Genomic DNA, 24,820 nt, shown 5'->3' on the forward strand with positions numbered 1-24,820 from the left:
GGTTTGACATTTTACATCTGGGTACACTTTATAATAAGTATTCTAAATCTAACATTTACTTTTTATCCAGATAGCCAAGTGAAACGTCATAAGTCTTTCTTATTCTGTTAATTGACTAAATGGCTAAGCTACACTTTTAGGCCTACGAAACTTTATTCCGGCTCTCCATAAGACGGGAAGTCCAGGAGCATGTCACTATAGTCAAAGAAATATTATCGATGAAAGTTTCTACAGTCTACACAATAATGCTATCTACATACTAGGTTCTTTTATTAAATTAAATGTTGGAGTAGGTACCTGTTGGGACAACTGGAGTTCAGATAATACATAGTATAATGATAATAACATGCCAAGAAACGTAATAAATAAAATAAATCAAGGTATTGATCAAAATGTATCAATACGAGTATGTAAGTAAATCGCTATCAAAATAGGTACTTATTACTTGTCTGCGGGAGATTTTTTCGAAAAAATAAATCGTAGAAAATATTGGTATCGTTATTGAAAGAAAGTATTGAAGTATTGATACTTTTTTGGCGGCGCTGCTCTAAACTAAATGCACGCAAATGTATTGTCCATAGACTAAAGTATTATTGTCTATTATTTATGATGGCGGTCATGTCATTAAATAAATAAGCGAATGAAAATATTGTCAAATATCTTGTTTGTAAATAATTCTTAGTAGTAGTAAGAAAGTGTTTCTGACAATTATATATTACGCGATATATCTGCACTAATCAAAATGACAAGGAGTGGGTAAGTTCTATGTTTCAGGTCTACTTAATAAATGTGATTATAAACGTATCAATGGAATAGGTTAAGATGTCTCACATTTATTTTGATTTCTAGTCGTGAACGGGAGGGAAGACGCCGTTCCCATAGTAAATCGTTGAGCCCTGACCGTAAGAGGCGACGATCTCGAAGCCGAGAACGGTTATCCAAGTCTTCGAAACATCGCCGCAGTAGGAGCCGAGAACGGGAAACTAAACGTGAAAAACGTTCACACAGCAGGGAGCGAAAGACGTATAGAATTTTTATATCATTACACAATATATTGAAGGTCAAGGAACCTTACACTTTTTTATTATTACATTCTGTTTTATTTTAGCGATAACAAAAGAGAAAGTGAAAAGAGACCATCCGGATCGAAATCCTCCAGGAGACGTTACGAAGACTCCGAGAGGCCCAAAGATACAGAACGTTCTAAATCGAATGAAAAACATTCCAAAGAAGACGATTCGGAGTTTGATCCGGGCAATGTTGATAAGGTATACTTCATAAAGCCAAAATAATCCCTGAAACACTGGCTTAGATGAACAATCACAAAACTAGACAGCGAAAATTATATTATGGCCGCCGCGATATATTATGAAAGGATTGCCAGTATTAGGAGACTTTTTCCTCCCTACTTTGGTTCAGAATGTGAATATCGAATACAATACCAGATGACAATATTTTACAATCTGTCAGGATATTTTTAGTAATATGGTAAAACTGAAATATCAAAGAATATCTACCTATCATTGCAGCGACTCTATCGTCGTTCTTATTTATAAGCCCGGTGAGCTCATTTTGTTTTTTTCTTCTTCGCAGTAGGTTATAACACGACTTCTAATCCTCCTGCTACCACTTTTCAATACTTTGCATTATTAACACGTTTAAACACTTTACACGAACTTGCAGTACGCACAAATAACAGACGTCAAATGATTGCACAGCGAGGAGAACAAAGAGAAAAAGGCTAGGTAGGGTTGTAGTTCTCGAAACGGCCACGCTTCACGTTATACTTGCCGCAGTTTACCAAGGTGGTGGGTATAAACAGTGTCGCCATGTTTCATTGTGCCAACTTATAAAATATTCATTATTCTGTGGCTACCAATTCAACCAAACTATGGAAATTCCTTGAAGTATAGGTACAGTCTAAACTTTTAGATCCAACCTCTTTGTCATGGAGATGTTGATTGAAATTTTGGCAATTTTAGGAAGAAGAGCAGAAGCAACTTGAGGCTGAGATGCAAAAGCGTCGCGAGCGCATTGAGAGGTGGAGAGTGGATAGGCGGCGACGAGAGCTGGAAGTGACCAAACGAGAAGTGCAGAGAGGCAGTCTCACTGCCAATATTCAGGTTCCCTCCATGAAGAAGTGGTCATTGGAAGACGACTCTGGTGACGAAGGTGAATAGCTGTTACATAATAATTATTACTCAGTAGTATTTTTCAAGAACAATAAGTTCCAGAATGCTAGAATTTATATGTCATGGAGATGATTTTTATAGGGGTTCTCAGCAGTGCCTACTATCGATACCATTTGCGTGTGCCTGTTGAAAAACATTGATAAACTAAAAAAAATTAGCATACCTAATAAATTTGTGTATTGATTTTTTGTTTTAATAAAATATGAAGTCTTATTATCTGGGTACAACTTACTGCTTGAGGTAGTACAAGTCAATGTTTTTATTTATTTGCTCTAGCCTCAATGATACCAGATAATGAGAAATTTTTGGAGTAAAAATTGGAAAGGGCAGAATTTTAAACTCAAATGTCCAAATTATGAGAAAAATTAACTTTTCTGAAATTTGATTTTCTGTTTAATTAGCCTTTAAAACTTGTGGTTTCAAGAAAACAGTACATAGTAACGTTTATTCTAAAAAAATATATAGTGTTTTCTCTTTGGAGGTTTCATTGCAAAAAGAATTTGCCTGCTATCCCTTCTTCATCATAAATATGCTACTAATCACAAATCTGTTCGGAATACCTCGTGTAAAATGTATTGAAAACATCTATCTACAACCATTAATATTCAAGAAATCACAGCAATGTCCATTTTTAACAGGAGAGGAGGCGGCTGGTGGTAGTGTTGAAGAACCAAAAGTTGAAGTGGAAGAAGAAATCGATCCTTTAGACGCATTCATGATGGAAGTCCAACAGGTATCTTAAATAAATTCTTATCTCTTCCATTATCCAATTTGATAATTGGTCTACTCTACAACGGTCGATTTTAGTTATGGTACGTTTACATCTGACACTTATACCTTTATACTTATTTTATGTGTCTGACATAAAATTTCACTTACTGTTTACACCTGCATGGATCTGACATAAAATTCTCGTATACTTCTCGTTGAAATAAAGTCTCTACACTTTATTCAATGGCAACATTTGGAATAAATATATGCGGTGTTTACATATGGTATTGTAATTTATTCGGACACTTATTTCGAATACTTCTCAAAAACGTTATGTCAGTTGTCAATATGGGAATGGTAAAAAAGAAAGCAGCGAGTGTTATTATTTTAAGTCTTTTGGCAACAAAAAGGAGGAAAAAATGATCTAGATGGGTGCGGGAATGGATTCAGCGACGAGAAGAACTAGGTGCCTTCTGTTTAATGTCAGAGTTTAAAATCGAAGATCCAACTCAATTTGTGAACTTTAGTTTGCAAGATTGAACCTTTTGCCAAAAAACAAAACACACAATTCAGAAATACCATAAGTGTAGAAGAACGATTAACAGTAACATTGCGATATCTAGCACTTGATCGTCATTGCATATTCAATATAATATTATCGTAATACGAGTGCAGGTGTGGGCCAAAATGAATTAGGTAATACCATTTGAAGGGCATTTTTTCTTCACAGAGTGCATCAGAATCAATCGTATGTGCCGAGAACAAGCGATATTTTATTTTCGAACAAAATCCATAGAACACGGCACATCCGATTTATTTCTCACTGTCTATGATTTTTGACAGATCGCTACAGTACATTAATTAACGTAAACGTTGGGCATACATTCATGGTGTATGATAATTGATTGTCCGGTGTTTTAGAAATATACCTATGCAATTCACTACCTGTCAAACTACGAATAATGTGTCAGGTACTTGACATAAAAGTAGACGGTGGTCCAACTTCGGTGATATATCGCTGCAAATTCGGAGTTGTCGAATACGCGGTGCTTACATTTGCGTATATAAGTAGATTGAATAAGTGACAGGTGAGTGTCGACACACGCAAAATAAGTGGCTGGTACAAATATAATTACTGTTTACACTTAGTGAATATGGTGTCATACATAAATATGACAATATAAGTGTCAAATGTAAACGTACCATTATAGAATACACTATGCCCTATTTACAAAGATGACTGCCACACGGGGCTAGTAATGATAAATGTTCTTTGAAATGTTCAATTGGTTGGATTAACTGATTCTCAATTGAAGGGGTTATCGCAAGACAATGATATGCCACATAATTATGAATTTGTTGATTTTGAATAAAACCAATTCCCAGGGCATAGACTCACGTTTTACTTAAGACACTTTAAAAAAAATACACAGATGTCTCAATAATTATGATCAATGTGTAGTTCTTACAAATTCAAATTTTGCTATAAAAATGGTTATAACAATAATATGATATGCCTGCCTGTCAAAATTGATATCGGTCAGTCATCCACGCCTTCTGCTCCAAACAGAATACATTAGATGTGAGATATAGCGAACATTTTAATGAGGATAGTAATTTTTCCTGTTACAATTATTAGTGAACGAACAAGAACATTAAATTGCTCATATCTCCAAACTATGTTTCTGTGGCATATCATTGTCTTGCAATAACCCCTTCAATTCAAAAGTATGCCTAGAAACATATAATTATTTTGATGTCATTTTGTCACTGATGTGTGACTGTAAAATATCAAACCTTTGAAAATCACTTCAAAGTGCACTCACCATTACCATAGTAGGCAAAAGTAGGAAAAAGTCAATGGCGAAGGTTCACCTGCAGGAGGCAAATTCACTGATGGTGCATTTTTTCTACCCATAGTGCAAAAGCCTTAAATGTGAATTTTTTTATGTTATAAATTGAGATTGAGGCATTCCAGGGCGACAGCTGAAATATGAACCAAACGCGATTTAAATTTAGTTATTTACAATAGAATTAATTATATTATCATGAAGTAATTCACTCGTAGAGGTTTTTTGTTACTGTCCAGTGGCAAGTTCGCAGTGGAATTTTTGGGGATTGCATAATACTGTTGGAATTGTGAATAATATAATATGTATGACAAATAAAATATTTCTAGGAAGTGCGTAAGGTAAATAAATTAGATCAAGCGAGAGGGAAAATCGACAGCTCTAAAGGACAACCTTTAACTGGTACTGATGTCGTTATTCTTACAGGGACCGCCAATGATAAATCGGTGGAAGCAAAGAATAAAGGTACGTTTCCTTATATATAATTCAATTTTATTATAATTCTTGAATGATGGAATACAAATGCCATGTTCTAATACGCAACAGTTAGGCTTGAAGACGCTTGTCAAATATTGCGGGTGACACAAGTCCAATAAAAGGATCTCACGAAGATACAGCCTAGGTTCGCTCATATTGTCCGGATATTTGTTGCAGAAATAGAAGAGTTATCCTCTATCTCAGTAGTTCCCGGTTTTCCTAGGTTGGAATATTTTGTAAAGTCTAATGGAAACTCTACCTGGCTGATATGTAGGTTCGAGACGATAAAGAAATGACAGACATTTTCACTTTAAGCCTGGTTCACTGGCTACAAACAAACATTGTGTATATGCAACATATTTTTAGGTGATATTGTTATGTTACTAACCAAATATGTAACTTTCAAAAAATATATTGGGCACTATAATGGTGCATCATAAAATAATGGCTACATCTTCCATAAATCAATTTTAGTTAACAACTTTCACAATATGTATATTATGATAATAAATGTTTGATTTTCACCATTTAATATAATCTATCACAGCAGCGCCAACTATGGATTATGGTAGATTTAAAAAGCTGCATACATAAAGACTATTACTGCATTAAATGTGTTTCATCTTCCTTCTGCATATGTTTTAGTTTGAAAATTTTACAGTAATTATAATATTACTAGCTGAGCCAGCTGACGGTCGCCAGTCTGTCTCGCTAGGTCTTGCAGACGGCTTGGCGGTGTTGGATTTTAATATTATTGTGAAGTATGCATAGAGTTTTCCCTTCGGAATTGATTTTCATTCACCTCAAGACAGTTTGACATTTTGCTGATTTGTCAGTTTTACGATTTTCAAGTCGTCACTGTCAATATAAATTTGGGGTCATATGCGTAGTCTATTCTGGAGTCTGGCCTTCACAATATCGGCCGACACCACCTCAGGCTGATAGGCCAAATAGAACAGCTTGCAATCGCCGATTGCGACCACTGACATTTTAATAGAATAAAATATGTGTAGTTATATAAATGTTTCGTTAAAACACGTGCATTTAAATATGATGAATAATTATACATCTTTTAAATTCGAATATAAAGCAATGTATGTGATTATTATAAATGGCGATCCAATATAACATGAATATTAAACGGCCACAGGACCCATTTAGATAATAAAAGGTTAGCAGTATATAAATAATAAATGCTTGCAGCCGTTGAATAATATTTAAAAAATCAAACTTAAAATTTAACCTTAAATAACATAGTCTTCCGGTGCGGGACATTCATATCGAAACAAAATTTATTTTGAGTAGGGTTTGGGTATTATAAATAGGTAGGTATATAAAATCACAAATTAAAAAAAATATAGCAATTTATATGACCAAGTAGAGTAGAATTAGGTTGGGATAACCTTCATCCAGCAGTGGATTGATTCTGGTTGATGATGATAAAAACTATATTATGAATGGGTAAATATAATATCAACAATTTTGATAAATATAGCAATCGTTTAACCGCTAGTAGTAGAATCAGGTTGCGGAACCCTTCATCCAGCAGTGGATTGATCCTGGTTGATGATGATGATTATGATGACGATATGAATATGTAGACAAATAAAATTAGCATTTTTAATAAATATAGAAATTTAATACTGTCAAGAATCAGATTGCGGAACCCCTCATCCAGCAGTGAATTGATTCTGGTTGATGATGAGGATGATGATGATGATATGAATGTGTAGTAAATATAATGTCACCGATTTTGATAAATACAGCAATTCAAATGACAGAAAGGAGTAGAATCAGGCTAGGGAGGCCTTTATCCAGCAGTGGAATTGCTCAGGTCGATGATGATGAGGATGATAGAAATAGGTATAATATCACAAATTTGTTTAACCGCTTGTAGTAGAATCAGCTTGTGAAACCCTTCATCCAGCAGTGGATTGATCCTGGTTGATGATGATGACTATATAAATATGTAGATAAATATAATATCACAGATTTTCATAAATACAGCAATTCAAATGGCAGAAAGGAATAGAATCAGGCTAGGGAGGTCTTTGTCCACCAGCGGATTGGTTCAGATCGATAATGATAAGGATGATAGAAATAGGTATAATATCACAAATTCGTTTAACCGCTAGTAGTAGAATCAGGTTGTGGAACCCTTCATCCAGCAGTGGATTGATCCTGGTTGATGATGATGACTATATGAATATGTAAATAAATATAATATCACAGATTTTGATAAATACAGCAATTCAAATGACAGAAAGGAATAGAATCAAGCTAGGGAGGCCTTTATCCAGCAGTGGAATTGCTCAGGTCGATGATGATGAGGATGATAGAAATAGGTATAATATCACAAATTTGTTTAACCGCTAGTAGTAGAATCAGGTTGTGAAACCCTTCATCCAGCAGTGAATTGATCCTGGTTGATGATGATGATGATGATGACGATATGAATGTGTAGTAAATATAATGTCACCGATTTTGGTAAATACAGCAATTCAAATGACAGAAAGGAATAGAATCAAGCTAGGAAGGCCTTTATCCAGCAGTGGAATTGTTCAGGTCGATGATGATGAGGATGATAGAAATAGGTATAATATCACAAAATTGTATAACCGCTAGTAGTTGAATCAGGTTGTGGAACCCTTCATCCAGCAGTGGATTGATCCTGGTTGATGATGATGACTATATAAATATGTAGATAAATATAATATCACAGATTTTCATAAATACAGCAATTCAAATGGCAGAAAGGAATAGAATCAGGCTAGGGAGGTCTTTGTCCAGCAGCGGATTGGTTCAGGTCGATAATGATAAGGATGATATAAGTAGGTATAATACCACAAATTCGTTCAACCGATAGTAGTAGGATCACGTTGCGGAACCCTTCATCCAGCAGTGGATTGATGATGATGGTGACAATATAAATATGTAGATAAATAACATAAGCATTTCTAATAAATATAGAAATTCAATATTGTCAAGAATACAATCAACGTAGAGAGGCCTTCATCCAGCAGTGGATTTATTGAGGCTCGTGATAATAATGGCATTTTATATAGATAGGTAGATAATAATATAATATCACTGATTTTGATAAATATAACAATTCATGTGTAAGTAAGGAGTAGAATAAGGCTGAGGAGGCCTTCATCCAGCAGTGGATAGGTCAAGATTGATGATGATAGGGATGATAAAAATAGGTAGATATTATACAATATCACACATTTTGATGACTATAACAATTCGTATTAATTTCTTTCATTGTTTGCAATGGCAACTTTGTTAGTTTAATATGACTATATTCTGATCTATGGAAATTAGTAGCCTTGGTAATTATTCAATAAAAAAAGATTGAGTGAATAGCCACAAAGAAGTATTTTAAAAAATCAAATTTGGAATATCACGTTATCTATGAAATGGCGGACAGTGGCGTACGCTGCTGTTGAAAGATAATATACGTAGTGAATTGTACCAAGATTATTGTTTTCTCTCCGGAAAAAAGTGCGCCAATGCCTACATTACGATATTTGAATAAAAATAATCGAATCCGTTAGTCAATTAAAGGATTAGAAGGTCTTAAGCGACGAAGACATCATTCTGCTGTACGTTAAAAGAAATATGGCGAATCGTATGCGGTATATGAAAAAATATCGGATATAAACGTTATTCATTGTACAGTGCCACCATAGGCGGTTCGCGTGTTTATTGAAACTGTTTGCTATCAAACAATACCACTATAACTGCAAGGACCGGATTGGAAATTATGAATTACCTTTAAATGAGATACCATTCAAAAGTATGGTGTAACTTGTATAATGTGGCCGACATTTTAAAGCACTGTATGTAGTGTCGGCCACAATATACAAATTGTACTCTAAGAGCGGAATGCAGAACCATTTGTCATAACTAAAATTTCCTAAGCACAAAACACTATGCAGAAACACCGTCCTTAGTTATGATCATGTTGTCTATGGTTCACCTCATCTTAAAAGCTTCGTTTGCTTTTTCTATTGAAAATAATACCATATTTAAAATTTCTCTTTCCTATAGTTTAGGTAAACTATTTTTTAATTGTTAAAGGATGACAAAAATATGACAACTACACTTTATAAATGCAATAACTATAAATACATAATTTTTTTTTTTTTTAAATACATAATTAATATTTAATTATAATACTCTTATGTTTCCGTTATCAGTCATTATACGTGATTTCACAGGCACCGCACGATATTTTTTTTATCATGGTAATACTAGCGTCAAGCTGTCATTCAATCTAAATTCCGTCTCATCATATCTTGCGTATGGATCCTGCATGTCCCTGACATATCTTCTTGGTAAAGAAGCCTCGACATTTTGCGCTAATTCTACCATGCATACATTGTTCGCAATAACTGCAAACTGTGTATGCATATTCTGCATGTACATGCCAAAAGAATTAACACTATCAATATCCATATTGAGATAAATTGTTAAATGAATTTGAGTGTATGGACTGTTTTATAGACACGTGAACTTATTTTGACAGCAGCTGTCAGTGGTAATATAGAAGGGGGCATGTTCATAACAAAACTAGTCTATGGTTACGGATTCCTTAACTCTTTAGTCTATAGTTAAGTCATACTTTTCGGCAACTTATCCATAAGATTGAAAAATTGGATTGTGCATTGTGCTCTTATACAACATTTTTCTTTATTACTAGGTGAACTGATTGAGCAAAATCAAGACGGTCTTGAATATTCATCTGAAGAGGAAACTGAAGATATTAAAGACACTGCTGCTAATCTTGCTTCACGGCAACGGAAGGATCTAGCCAAAGTTGATCATTCATCTCTCGAGTATCAGCCATTTACTAAACAATTCTATACAGAGGTAATGTGAAATTGCAACTTAAAGCGATTTAATCATTATTAATGAGTCCACTCTAAAATTGAAAAAAACCTATATTTTTCACAGGTACCAGAAATATCGCGAATGACCCAAGAAGAGGTAGATGCATACAGGATAGAGTTGGAAGGTATTGGAGTGAGGGGAAAGGGTTGCCCCAAACCGATCAAAAATTGGGCGCAGTGTGGGATCAGCAAGAAAGAGTTGGATGTTTTAAAAAAGTTGGCATACGAAAAACCCACACCTATTCAGGCTCAGGCTATTCCGGCCATCATGTCCGGCAGGTTTGTCTTTATTTACTTAACTTAAACCAAAACGTTTTGGATTATGACCAGAAGGAGACTAGTTGTTTTACATTACAATACTTTTACATTTCAGAGACCTGATAGGAATTGCTAAAACTGGTTCCGGGAAAACATTGGCTTTCATGCTCCCAATGTTTCGTCATATATTAGACCAGCCTGCCTTGGATGAGATGGACGGCCCTATATCTCTCATCATGACCCCGACGCGTGAACTCTGCATGCAAATCGGAAAGGATATTAAAAGATTTTGCAAGTCGCTAAATTTGCATGTTGTGTGCGTATATGGAGGGACTGGAATATCGGAACAGGTATTGACATGAATCTCTCAGACTGTAGTTAAATTTTTAACTAGATGATGAATGATAGTTACAAGTTCATATGCATTCTACACTGTACACTTATATTTTAATTAAGGCAGGCTTTTTCTCCAATTATTTGGTATATTTTTGCTAAGAAATTGGCATATTCTCAAACACAGTTTATTGCAGGGGTGGCTAACCCTTCTATGTTAGGAGGCCGTATTAAGGTACGAGGGTGGGTCAATAATTCCTTAGAAAAAAGCATTAAAACAGTTTTTATTTTTGTATTTTTTTTTTATTTCTCAACATAATCTCCTTGGAGCTCAATACACTTGGTTAGACGTTTCTCAATATTTTTTAAACCGTCAGAAAAATAAGTTTTCGGAAGGTCCTCAAAATAAGCATTTGTCCGATCGATGACTTCTTCATTTGAAAAAAAACGTTGTCCACTTAGCCATTTTTTTTAAGTTTGGGAAAAGGAAAAAGTCACTGGGGGCTAAATCTGGCGAATACGGTGGGTGGTCGACCAATTCGAACTTCAATTCTTCAATTTTAGCCATTGATCGTAAACATGTGTGAACACGGGCATTGTCCTGATGAAAGAGGATTTTTTTCCTGTTTAAATGAGGCCGTTTTTCTTCAATTTTGTTTTTTAGCTGGTCCAATAAAGATGCATAATAATCCCCTGTTATTTTTTTTTCTTTTTCCAAATAGTCAACGAAAATAATTTCACGTGCATCCCAAAATACAGTAGCCATAACCTTACCAGCTGATTTTACGGTTTTCGCCTTCTTTGGACATGGTTTGCCTTCGCAATCCACTGCTTTGACTGTTCTTTCGTCTCGGGAGTATAGTGGTGTATCCATGTTTCATCTACAGTCACAAAGCGACGAAAAAATTCATCCGGATTGCGTTGCATGAGCGACAACAGGGCTTTAGAGGCCACCACCCTATTGCGTTTATTGTCGACTGTGAGCAAACGCGGCACCCATCTTGCAGAAATATTTTTCATGCCCAATTTGTCATGTAAAATAGAAATGACGCTACCTTTTGAGATCCCTGTAACCTCAATTATCTCACTCAACTTTAATCTTCGGTCACTTAACACCATATCGTGGATTTTATTGATCATTTCTGGTGTAGTCACCTCTACAGGACGTCCTGAGCGTGGTTCATCCTTTGTTGATGTACGACCACGTTTAAATTCATTTAACCAGTTATAAATAGTTGCAAGTGAAGGAGCAGATATGCCGTGAACTAAATCCAACTCATTTTTTATTTCCTTTGCTGTTAACCCTTTTATATTAAAATGTTTAATAACAGCTCTAAACTCAATTTTCTCCATTTTCCATTTTCCACAAGCAAATTTTTTTTTTAAATGTACGAGAAACACACAACAACCCGACCAATCTGATTGAAACTTCGCAGCATACTGAATCGGTAGTGCCGCTGCATGAAAACAAACCGCTTACAGTACTAGTCGCGCCACCTGTCGGCTTTTCTAAGGACTTATTGACCCACCCTCGTACCTATAACCTAGTGGCGAAGGGTGTAGGTAGGTTGTTAACTGAAGCGTTAAACTTTGTCAGTCAAACATATTTGTTTTCATTGAACTAAGAAACTACTAACCGATGCAATCTGTAATATGTATTCTTAATTCAACGAACACGAATAAATATGACAGATAGTGTACACTATTTTTTCTAACCTAAACTATTATGGTTTGGTTTAGGCAGGGTTTAATTGAATTTTAAAAACCCTTTTCATTTCCTGTCAATTCCACGTCAGCTATCTCATAGCAGAAATGAAGTTAGCCATAGATAATATAGGTACTTACGTGAAGTTAGCTGCGGAAAGCAAAACCGTGTGGCCATTTGAGGCCATTTGATTACTTAATAAATACTTATTGGGAATACTTAATCCAATGTTCAATTCTACGAGGGTGGGTCAATAAGTCCTTAGAAAAGCCGACAGGTGGCGTGACTAGTACTGTAAGCGGTTTGTTTTCATGCAGCGGCACTACCGATTCAGTATGCTGCGAAGTTTCAATCAGATTGGTCGGGTTGTTGTGTGTTTCTCGTACATTTAAAAAAAAAATTTGCTTGTGGAAAATGGAAAAATGGAAAATGGAGAAAATTGAGTTTAAAGCTGTTATTAAACATTTTAATATAAAAGGGTTAACAGCAAAGGAAATAAAAAAATGAGTTGGATTTAGTTCACGGCATATCTGCTCCTTCACTTGCAACTATTTATAACTGGTTAAATGAATTTAAACGTGGTCGTACATCAACAAAGGATGAACCACGCTCAGGACGTCCTGTAGAGGTGACTGCACCAGAAATGATCAATAAAATCCACGATATGGTGTTAAGTGACCGAAGATTAAAGTTGAGTGAGATAATTGAGGTTACAGGGATCTCAAAAGGTAGCGTCATTTCTATTTTACATGACAAATTGGGCATGAAAAAAGTTTCTGCAAGATGGGTGCCGCGTTTGCTCACAGTCGACAATAAACGCAATAGGGTGGTGGCCTCTAAAGCCCTGTTGTCGCTCGTGCAACGCAATCCGGATGAATTTTTTCGTCGCTTTGTGACTGTAAATGAAACATGGATACACCACTATACTCCCGAGACGAAAGAACAGTCAAAGCAGTGGATTGCGAAAGGCGAACCATGTCCAAAGAAGGCGAAAACCGTAAAATCAGCTGGTAAGGTTATGGCTACTGTATTTTGGGATGCACGTGGAATTATTTTCGTTGACTATTTGGAAAAAGGAAAAACAATAACAGGGGATTATTATGCATCTTTATTGGACCAGCTAAAAAACAAAATTGAAGAAAAACGGCCTCATTTAAACAGGAAAAAAATCCTCTTTCATCAGGACAATGCCCGTGTTTACACATGTTTACGATCAATGGCTAAAATTGAAGAATTGAAGTTCGAATTGGTCGACCACCCACCGTATTCGCCAGATTTAGCCCCCAGTGACTTTTTCCTTTTCCCAAACTTAAAAAAATGGCTAAGTGGACAACGTTTTTTTTCAAATGAAGAAGTCATCGATCGGACAAATGCTTATTTTGAGGACCTTCCGAAAACTTATTTTTCTGACGGTTTAAAAAAAATTGAGAAACGTCTAACCAAGTGTATTGAGCTCCAAGGAGATTATGTTGAGAAATAAAAAAAAAATACAAAAATAAAAACTGTTTTAATGCTTTTTTCTAAGGAATTATTGACCCACCCTCGTATTATAAAAATACTGACAAGTAATAAAGAAATTATTTGTAGTTTATATTAACTATTCATTTATAATTATTCAATTTATACTGTGCAGTTCAGACACTAATTCCACACTTCTTGACAATTTCATTTTTTTTAAATTATAAGGGGATAAATATTTAAAAAATCGGTCATAATACTGACATGTGATGTCACTAACTAACAACGATGTGATACCACTAGTATTTACGTTCATGTGTGCAAATTGGCATTATTTAGATTGAAGGTAGTTTGATGTTCTATGCATGCTCTTCTAAGTCTATAATATGAGAGAAAAGATAGTTTAAAACTTGGTTTCTCCTACAACAATTTCACTACAACTGAGATATAACCTAAGACAATATTTTATTGCTTTATAATTTTTATGGAGAAATTTGTTATTTACTATATATGTATATTTTATGTTGATTTTTAGATAGCGGAATTGAAACGCGGAGGTGAAATAATAGTATGCACTCCGGGAAGAATGATCGACATGTTGGCTGCCAATGGTGGAAAGGTGACAAACCTCAGAAGGGTCACTTATATTGTGCTCGACGAAGCTGACCGAATGTTTGACATGGGATTTGAACCACAGGTGATTATAATAATTTATTGAGCCGTAAGGTTGTGGCTTATTTAGGATAGTTATTTTATTGTAAAAATATGTAGTTTGTTTACGGTTGATGTTTCCTAATTTTGTTTTTTTTTTATTTTAGGTAATGCGTATAATAGAAAATGTAAGACCTGATAGACAAACCGTCATGTTCAGTGCAACGTTTCCACGGCAAATGGAAGCTTTGGCCAGAAGGATACTTCATAAACCCATTGAAGTTCAGGTATTTTGCTAAAGCCAATGTTTTATTTACCTTCTATTGAGTAACGTTAAAATACATTTGATTCATTTAATTGTATTGTTTCGTCTTATTATAGGTAGGCGGCAGAAGTGTGGTATGTAAGGAAGTTGAACAGCATGTTGCAGTCTTAGAAGATGAAGCCAAATTCTTCAAACTTTTAGAACTCCTCGGTATTTACCAATCAACAGGAAGCATCATTGTATTCGTTGATAAACAAGAAAATGCAGACATTCTCCTGAAAGATCTTATGAAGGCCTCATACAATTGCATGAGTTTACACGGAGGCAAGAAATATTTATTTGTATTACATGCTATCAAACATTATTTAATACTAAACTTATCAGGGGTGTTGAATGAATAAAACACCACCTGGTAGAATCTTATTAGGCATATGGTATAAATGTATTACAGTACAATAGTACATAATCCGCCGCTTGATTATCCGACAACTACTATAATCCGCCGTTATTTTTACTAGTTGAAAGCACAAAATCAAGCTCTATAATTCGCTGGTATCCGATTGTTGAATTCAGTAGTTCGCCGTGTACAAGTATACAACGCAGATGAGACGGGTTTATTTTGGAAACTTCTCCTTCGTACGTTCATCACGAAATAACCAGGGAGGAAAGTGCCCAAGGACCGCATCACAATTATGCCGTGTTCCAATGCAACCGGGACACACAAACTGAAGCTTTTGGTAATAGGGAAAGCCAGGAATCCAAAGCCATTCAAGAATATCTGCCTCACTGAACAACTGGTTGTGTTAAATGAATAAACTTAGTTTATAAATATGTATAATTTAGTAAATACTTGATTTTGATTATAAATAAAACCGTAATTTGCTAGTACAAATTCTCAAAAAAACAATTTTTACGAAATACCTGTTTTAATTTTTAGCACATTTTGTATGTATGCACTATAATCCGCCGCTTTCATTAATTGGACACTTGTCTGGTTTTTGTTGTGGCGGATTACTGAGAGAGTACTGTACACTATAATTTTTTTTATATTGCTTACATTATAGGTATTGATCAGTTTGATCGCGACTCCACTATTGTAGATTTCAAATCTGGTAAAGTGAAATTACTTGTGGCGACATCCGTGGCAGCGAGGGGGTTAGATGTCAAACAACTCGTTCTTGTAGTCAATTATGATTGCCCTAATCACTACGAGGATTATGTACACAGGTAATTTTACTTGATTTAATGCTTCCAATGCTGTTTGACTTGTTACCGATTGAAAAATTTGTATTTTATACCCGAATTAATTATTTTTGTATTCTGGTGAGTACTATTACATTCAGTTACACTGCGTGCAGAAGTAGGGCATGTCCCAAAATATAAGCATTTCAAAAAATATGAATCAAATTATGATTGATTAGTAAATAATTTCTAAAATTCTACAATAAAGTTTGCACACTAAATACAGCATAGCAAGGATTATTGTCTCCGGAAATTTCACATATTATCTAACTATTTTCTTCACTGATTAAAAGAATGTACCATTTTTGTTTTATAACTTTTTTCATTAATTATATTTTAATATTACAAAAAAAATATTGTCCATTTAAGAAATTAATAATAAGTGAAATTTGGCTTATCGCATCATTTACTATTTTTAGGTAGTTAAATGTTGTTTAAAATTTAATTAAGTATTATTTTTATGGCGTCCTGACTGATTAAATCCGCCATGGATGACTGACATCTTTTATGTATGCTTTCTGTAGGTGTGGGCGAACAGGAAGAGCTGGTAATAAAGGTTTTGCATGGACGTTCGTAACACCAGACCAAGGGCGGTATGCTGGCGATGTAATACGAGCTTTCGATTGTGCCGGAGAAGTGCCGCCACCCGCTCTCAAACAACTTTGGGATACTTATAAAACCAAACAGGAACAGGATGGTAAAAAGGTTCACACCGGTGGAGGTTTCAGCGGAAAAGGTAATGATCGCTTTGTCATGTTGTCCTCTACCAAAGATAGACTATCATCAACTCTGCCATGCTTTGTTTATAGTGGCTCTGAATAAGAAAATTATGCTATTGCATAACCACTAGCAAAGATTCTTATTTCAGGAAATATGATTTTTTTTGTAGGGATAGTAGATAATCGGCTCACTGCTGAGTGAGACATACGTAATTCCGCAACACTTAACGCAAGTGTGAGAATGTATTGTTGCATCAATATGTCAGTGTTTCGAAATGATTTGCCGAGCAGCTCTCAAATATTAGTCAACCGGAAGAATATAATTGGAGATATTATAAATCTATGTATATCAAACAAAGTCGGGTTAGTTACACCATTTATAACTCAAGAACGGCTGGACCGATTTTTATGATCTTTGATTTGTTGGATTTGTCTCCGCCCCGAATAGCAGAATAACTATTAAAACATCGGATAAGTCACGGAAAAAATGAATTATGAAGAAAATTCATTTTCTCATATATTTTGTATGGAACGGCTTTTGACTAATAATTTGAACGATGAAGCTCACGCATTCGAAAATAAAAGAATATCACAAAAAATTCAAATCCGTATTCAACGGCATCTCTGATACATGACAGAAACAATAAACAAATAAACAAAAGAAAGAATGATAGTCGAAATGTCTAACTGTCAATGGTGTGGTGTGCCCAACATTTCATGCTTCATGTCAACAGCTCAATTTGCTTGAAAACGATACCTGTTACACCATTTATAGCTCAAGAACGGCTGGACCGATTTTTATGATCATTGATTTGTCTCCGCCCCGAATAAGCCAGAATAACTATTAAAACATCGAAAAAATCACGGAAAAAAATTGTGAAGAAAATTCATTTTCTCATACATTTCGTATGGAACGGCTTTTTTGATGATATCTCGAGAACTGATTGAGTGATTTCGATGATTTTTTTGTTCGTCATTTGTTTGTCGTTTGTTGTTCGTTTTGTACGTCAAAATCGAGACGGAGCGCTTCACTGTCATTCGGTTGAACCAAGCCAAACTGCGTTGGGAGGAGTATATTCATTTACGCGATGCAATCAGCACCGAAAGAGATGCAGCTAATGTACCTAATTGACTATTCTACTGGCGACGTACATTGGCAGCCCGCGTCATATGCATGAATATGCGCAATATGCAATGACATAATATTATGTTCGTCATTACGGTCGTCCAGATGTATTCATCACCTTTACGTGCAATCCGAAATGGATAGAAATTGTTCAATTGCTGCCCCCGGACAAACATCAAAATAAATGATCAGCATGACATCACCGCACGTGTCTTCAAACAAAAAATCCTGTCGCTGATGAACTACATTGTTAATCATCGCGTCTTTGGGGATACTCGATGCTGGATGTATTCGATTGAATGGCAAAAACGAGGCTTACCGCATGCACACATTCTTATTTGCTTAGTTGAAAGAATTCGACAAGACCAAATAGATAACATCATATGTGACGAGATTCCTGATCCCCAAACCGATCCAAACCTGCATGATGTTGGAATTACTAACATGATTCACGGACCGTGTGGCGCCATCAACCCCCAATCACCGTGCATGGTCAACGGCAAGTGTTACAAGCGTTATCCACAAAATTTGACAGCAGAGACTATCACTGCGAACGATGGTTATCCACCATATCGGCGTCGATCCTCCGATGATAACGGTAGAACTATCACAACGAAAATGAAAGGAAACGATATCGTGGTCGACAACACTTGGATTGTTCCGTATTTGCCACTTCTTTCCAAAACATTCAAGGCGCATTGCAACGTGGAGTATTGCAATTCAGTGTAGTCCATCAAATACATCTGCAAATATGTCACCAAAGGCAGCGATATAGCGGTTTTTGGTGTTCAAACTCCCAATACCAACGATAAAATCACGCACTATCAAGTTAGTCGATATGTGAGCTGCAATGAAGCGATTTGGCATATTTTCTCATTCCCCATTCATGAACGTCATCACACCGTTGTACATTTGGCGGTGCATCTGGAGAATGGCCAATGAATTTATTTCAACGCATAGAATGTTGTTGAACGTGCTGAAACACCTCCAGCGACAACATTGACCAGTTTCTTTTCGATTTGCCAAAGCGATCCGTTTGCACGAACGTTGCTCTACTCTGAGATGCCACGTTATTACACTTGGAACGCTTCATCGAAGACATTTCAATGTCGGAAGCAAGGCGATGCAGTTCCTGATCATACGGATGTGCGTTTTGCTGATGCTCTTGGACGCATTTACACAGTTCATCCGAAGAATGACGAATGCTTCTACTTGCGGTTGTTGCCGGTGAATGTTCGTGGGCCGACATCATTTGAATCACTTCAAACTGTCAATGGTGTAGTGTGCCCAATATTTCGTGCTGCATGTCAACGGCTCAATTTACTTGAAAACGATACTCATTGGGACATGACAATCGCTGAAGTAATTATTGTTTCTGCATCTCCAAGTCAGACACGCACATTATTTGCTATCATTATTTCGACATGCTTCCCATCGAATCCACCTAAACTGTGAAACAAGCACAAGGATGACATGTCAGAAGACATTTTACATTGAATTCATGTCAGTTCAGGGAATCCTGATCTCGGGGTGAATGAGTAGATACATAACCAGGCTTTGCTTTTGATCGAAGACATGTGTTACCTCATGTGCGGCAGTTTGTTAATCAAGTTAGGAATGCCAACGCCACATCGTGGAATAAACGACTCTCTCAATCTAGAATTGGAACGTGAACGTGAATATGATTGAGATGCATTGAACCAATCAGTTCGAACGAATGTACCACTGTTGAACCCCCAACAGAAGGAAGTGTACGATACGTTAATGAAGGCAATTGATGATGAAAATGGTGGCTTATTTTTCCTCGATGCGCCCGGTAGAACTGGAAAGATATTCCTCATGTTCATGATTTCGCCACTGTTCGTGCGAGATCCGAAATTGATGTAGCAGTTGCTTCTTCCGGGATCGTGGCCACGTTGCTAGAAGGATGCTGAACGGCTCATTCAGCGTTGAAATTGCCGTTAAACCTTCAAATGACTCAAAAACCGACATGCAACATTGCGAAACACTCAGCAATGGCCAAAGGTTTGGAAGCAAATAAAATCATCACCTGGCATGAATGCACAATGGCGCACAAACGCGCATTGGAAGCACTCAATCGAACTATGAAAGATCTGCGATCAAGATGTTTTCGAGGCGCAGTGATTCTACTATCTGGCGATTTCCGCCAAACACTACCAGTCATTCCAAGATCGACCGCTGCCGATGAAATAAACCCTTGCCTCAAATCATCGACTCTGTGGCGCTATGTGAAGAGACTTCAGCTGACGACAAACATGTGTTGCATTGCTAAACGATCCATCTGTCGAAGATTTCTACAAGCAATTGCTGACTATCGGTAACAGCCGTGTTCCTGTCGATGAATCAAATCGATTGATTTCGTTTCCGCTGAATTTTTGCAATTTCGTCTCAACAAAGGACGACCTCATCAACAAAGTGTTCCCGAACATCATTGCTAACCACGATCAACAAATCACAAGGCCAACCCTTGAGTGTTTGTGGCCTGAATCTAGAAAATGAATGTTTCTCTCACTTCTTCAATGAAGGGAATCGACCCGAGTGCAACCCATCCACCAAATAGTTTAACAGAAAGTAGTGCAATTATGCTACGCGAATCATATTTATTCGCTTTAACAAAGCAAATGCCTTGCTGCCACGTGAATTACATTCATTTCAATGTAATTAAAATACTTTTCATTTTGATTTGATTTTTGCACATTTATTGAACTTAATTAATTTTGAGTATTCATAAAAACTGAATTAAATTCAGCTAATAAGTTAACATAAGATTTCTTGATTCAGAGGCGGTACGAAGTTCGCTGGGTCAGCTAGTAATATTATATATAAATAATCGGGTCTCTGTAAGACATAGAATATGTATTTATTTTTTGTTAGATTTTGATCATTTGTGTTGCTTACTGTTTTTGGATTTGTAACAGACATCTCATATGGACACCACCGCTTCCAAGAATTCCTGTTGCTTATGTATTGTCTAAATATTCAACCAATAATGATTATTTATATCATTTTATGTTCACAGGGTTCAAATTTGATGAATCGGAAGCGATGGCGGCAAATGAGCGCAAGAAGTTTCAGAAAGCTGCTCTTGGTCTGCAGGATTCTGATGATGAAGATGTGGAAGGAGATTTGGATCAGCACATCGAGACTATCTTTGCTGCCAAGCGAATAGTCAAGGAAGTCAAGGTGCACAATATAACAATGTTAATGCATTCAAGTCTGCTTAGCGAAAAGGGTGTTTTTTGGCGAAAATGAAGCTAAATATTTTAATAATTAACTGTGACAAAATTTTAATTTTATTAATTTCGGGCCTGTTGCTGGTCCGACAACTTATAACTAATTCAAATATAGCCATATATGTAATAATGTTTATGATGTTTTAAAATTGCAGCCGGCGAGTGCTGTGGGTGGAGTGCAGGCTAGCGGAAGCAGCGCGGGCAGTGGCGCCCAGTCGGGGGCGGCTGGGGCAAGCGGTGGGGGAGTGAAACTGGAGCTGGCCAAGCGGCTGGCCTCTCGAATTCATCTGCAGCGCAACCTGGGCGCAGAGCACAAAGGAGCCACACAGCAAGCTGCCGAGGCTATTCTCAAGGGGGCACCGCAGGCACACACCTATATCACTGTAATTACCCAAACAACTTTTAATTAAACAAAAAAAAATGTCTAATAAGTACTCTCATGGTCATGTTTAAACATTACGTGTGTGATATTATGTGTACTGTTTGTTCATTGGGTAGACAAAGAGGTTAGAAGTCTTCAAATATTATGTCTCCTTACACGTTAATGTTTTTTAGAAGCACGTCAAATGCTTTAAAACAATGGTGGCATACGTTTAAGCCCTGAAAAATGGCACCACTTTTTCATCACGTATGTATGCGTCATATCTAAATGTATGTAAATATAAAGCCGGCGTTTAAGGGCCCACATGCGTAGAACATGGAGTTTTATGGTATTTTCAGAGCATAAGCCTGCACATTCCTTAAACGTTGTAGATAATCTATTTATATAATTTTGAAGCCTTGTTATCCTTTATATTTATTTTAAACGTTTGATGACTGCATAAAGTATTTTTATTACATAAAATAGTATTCTTTTAAACCTCTCGATCTAATGTTTTAGAATATAGTCATATTTCAATACATCCATGTGCAGTGGTGTGCAGATTTTTTGATTTACAAATTTTTTAATTTTTACATTAGTAAAAGTGTTGTTAACATTACATAGTGAAATATTTACGATAAAAAATTATATTTATAATCTCCTGTGATCCCAATTACGCATTTTATTATTCAAAAAATGGGCACGATTAACACATTTGACGATAATTCTAAAGATACTGATTATAAGCTATGTCTTTGACCATTCAAATGTGATAAACATCCTACGAATAATGATTGTTTTATAATAATTATTGATAAGAATAAGGTAGTATTTTTTTGAAATACGCCATTTCTTTTGCTGGAATGATATTTATGAATAATGAAGACTGAAGTTTTACAACATTTCGTAGGATACCTTATAACCTTGTCCGCAGTCAATGGCATAGTATAACAATGAATATATATATACAGTGATAAGCGACAGCATAAAAATGCACCTTTCCTTGACCATACGTATGGCAATTAAACTCTAAATGAATGTCGTAAAAATATTATTTACCATATTTTTATAGGCAAAGACAGTTGCGGAGCAGTTAGCCGCTAAGTTGAACACACGATTGAACTATCAGCCGCGTGAGGAGGGCGCTACCGGTGGAAACGGAACGAGCGGGACAGTCGGGCCGGACGGAAACAATTCCAACGCCCCCGCCACGCCCCTTGCCGAAGAGACCTTCCGCAAGTACGAGCAGGAGCTGGAGATCAACGACTTCCCGCAGCAGGCTAGGTGGCGTGTCACCAGCAAGGCCAGTGTTTTTTATCTCTACATCTGTAAACGCTATGCAAGGTCCTGCCTGAAACCTAAATACAGGTGTTTGTTGTACTATAGTCGTTAAGAATTCACATTACTAAAAGTGATGAATTTTTGCTAATATGTATCACAATATAATATTATGTAATGTCATATTGTTGATTAAAAATTTATTACATCATTCATTACAATTTTTTAATATTACATAATATTCATATTTTCCCTTCTACTTCCTTGTTTTGTTACCTGGTGTTATCTGTAACTAATTATGTATTATAGCGCATTAGCCAATAGCTCTAATGTCATAACATAATACACTTTTTTCTAAATAATTAAACCTGAATTATGTAGGTAAAAAATAGTGTATGTATCGTATTATATTATTATAGTAGGTAAAACCCAATTATCATTTTTTTTCACATATTTTAAAGTGATATCACTATATTTATATCAACGGCTGATTAGTTTTACCGTCAAAAACAAATCAGTAAGGTGACTTTTACAGGTCAAAGATATCATTTTAATGATGTGTCTATGAAATTGTTTAAAAGATCGTATGTTCACATATTTGCATGATGTTTACGCTCTCTTTAATTGAATACTTTGTACTGTCCAATAATTTCCCTAGAATTTTTTATCGAAAACTTCCTCAATAAAAAAAAAATCGAAAAAGAGCATTACAATGATAATGCTACATTTATATGTCATACATTGGTCTACAATCTACATGTTAGCCAAAATTCATTTTTTAATTTTGATAATGGATGACACTAGTAAAGGATGACACGTTTCATGTATCACATGAGTTTTGAGCAGGCACGACATGTGTAATCACTATTATCCCAAATCAAAGATTTTAGAATACGGCAATTTTTCTGGAGATAAGCTTTATTATTTTTTTTTTTAAATTAATATTGAAGAGATTATTATTTTATTAAATTAATATGTTTTTTTTCTATTACAGGAGGCTTTGGCTCTCATCAGTGAATACTCAGAGGCCGGAATCACAGTCCGGGGTACTTATGTGATGCCAGGCAAAGCGCCTCCAGAAGGGGAGAGAAAACTTTATCTAGCAATCGAGAGCTCCCAAGAGTTGGCCGTCACCAAGGCTAAATCGGAAATAACCCGACTCATCAAAGAAGAACTACTCAAGTTACAAACATCCACTCATCATTCTATTAATAAAGCTCGATACAAAGTTTTATAAATTCATTTTAATTTACTTAGTATTTTGTCTGTGAACTTTTAAAGTTTATAATACCTACACAGATATATTCAATTTGTTATCTGGATAATTTTAAATGTAAAACAAAACTAATATTGCACGGCTGCGATTTCATAGCTCTGTATCTAGTGTAAAGGGCGAAAGCGTCTGTCGGGGATAGGTATGTGCATGAAAGATTAGTGGAATTTGTGGTTCCGCAGATCATTGCTAAGACCTCTGCAGCCATGATTGAATTGGAAATAGTTATCAAATAATGTTACATTTTGATTACTTACATAATATAATGATTATGACAATTATATTAAATTAATTCTTTTGCCCCATAAGTTGGTAGAAAACTACACAATAGTGGTGGTAGGTAATCATGTTTTATTTATTTTGAATAAACAAATTCTCAGTGTATATTGTGTTTTTTTTTGTACCTCTAAAATGGATCCTAAATATCCGTTCTTCATTTGTAGCCTTATTATCGTTTAATTATTTATTCACTTGGTAGCATATCGACGGCCTTATTCCAACTACATAATAATTGTAACGACAACACGTCATATACATTTTGGCAAAAATGAGTTATTTATGGGATAGATTGTTTAGTACAGTGGTGGTGAACCTCATTGATTTACAATAATATAGGATAGGCTCATAGATTAATTCACATAAACTGCATACATACACAATTTCTGACAGTAAAGCATTTGGAGCCATTTCTTGGTTGGCGTATTGGTATTAAACAGTACATAGACGATATGGTGACAACTGATTATGTGGTGTGGAATGGTTTTTAGTC

General features: G+C 35.8%; 1 protein-coding gene across 1 annotated transcript; it reads left to right on the forward strand.

The window, feature by feature from the left end:
• Nucleotides 1–608: 608 nt before the first annotated feature.
• Nucleotides 609–24,435, forward strand: Prp5 (pre-mRNA processing factor 5). The gene is made up of 18 exons (XM_085952967.1): nucleotides 609–756; nucleotides 850–1,023; nucleotides 1,109–1,268; nucleotides 1,983–2,172; nucleotides 2,831–2,925; nucleotides 5,083–5,218; nucleotides 9,939–10,108; nucleotides 10,193–10,407; nucleotides 10,502–10,736; nucleotides 14,418–14,579; nucleotides 14,701–14,820; nucleotides 14,915–15,122; nucleotides 15,863–16,025; nucleotides 16,565–16,776; nucleotides 20,926–21,089; nucleotides 21,295–21,522; nucleotides 22,573–22,803; nucleotides 23,773–24,435. Exons 1-18 carry the CDS (start codon nucleotides 743–745, stop codon nucleotides 24,013–24,015), a joined length of 3,120 nt encoding a protein of 1,039 aa, XP_085809093.1. The 5' UTR covers nucleotides 609–742; the 3' UTR covers nucleotides 24,016–24,435.
• Nucleotides 24,436–24,820: the final 385 nt, after the last annotated feature.

Source organism: Rhyacophila brunnea, unplaced genomic scaffold, assembly GCF_057557595.1.
Source record: "Rhyacophila brunnea isolate RB1 unplaced genomic scaffold, BYU_Rbru_1.0 scaffold_3, whole genome shotgun sequence".
Classification (NCBI taxonomy): domain Eukaryota; kingdom Metazoa; phylum Arthropoda; class Insecta; order Trichoptera; family Rhyacophilidae; genus Rhyacophila; species Rhyacophila brunnea.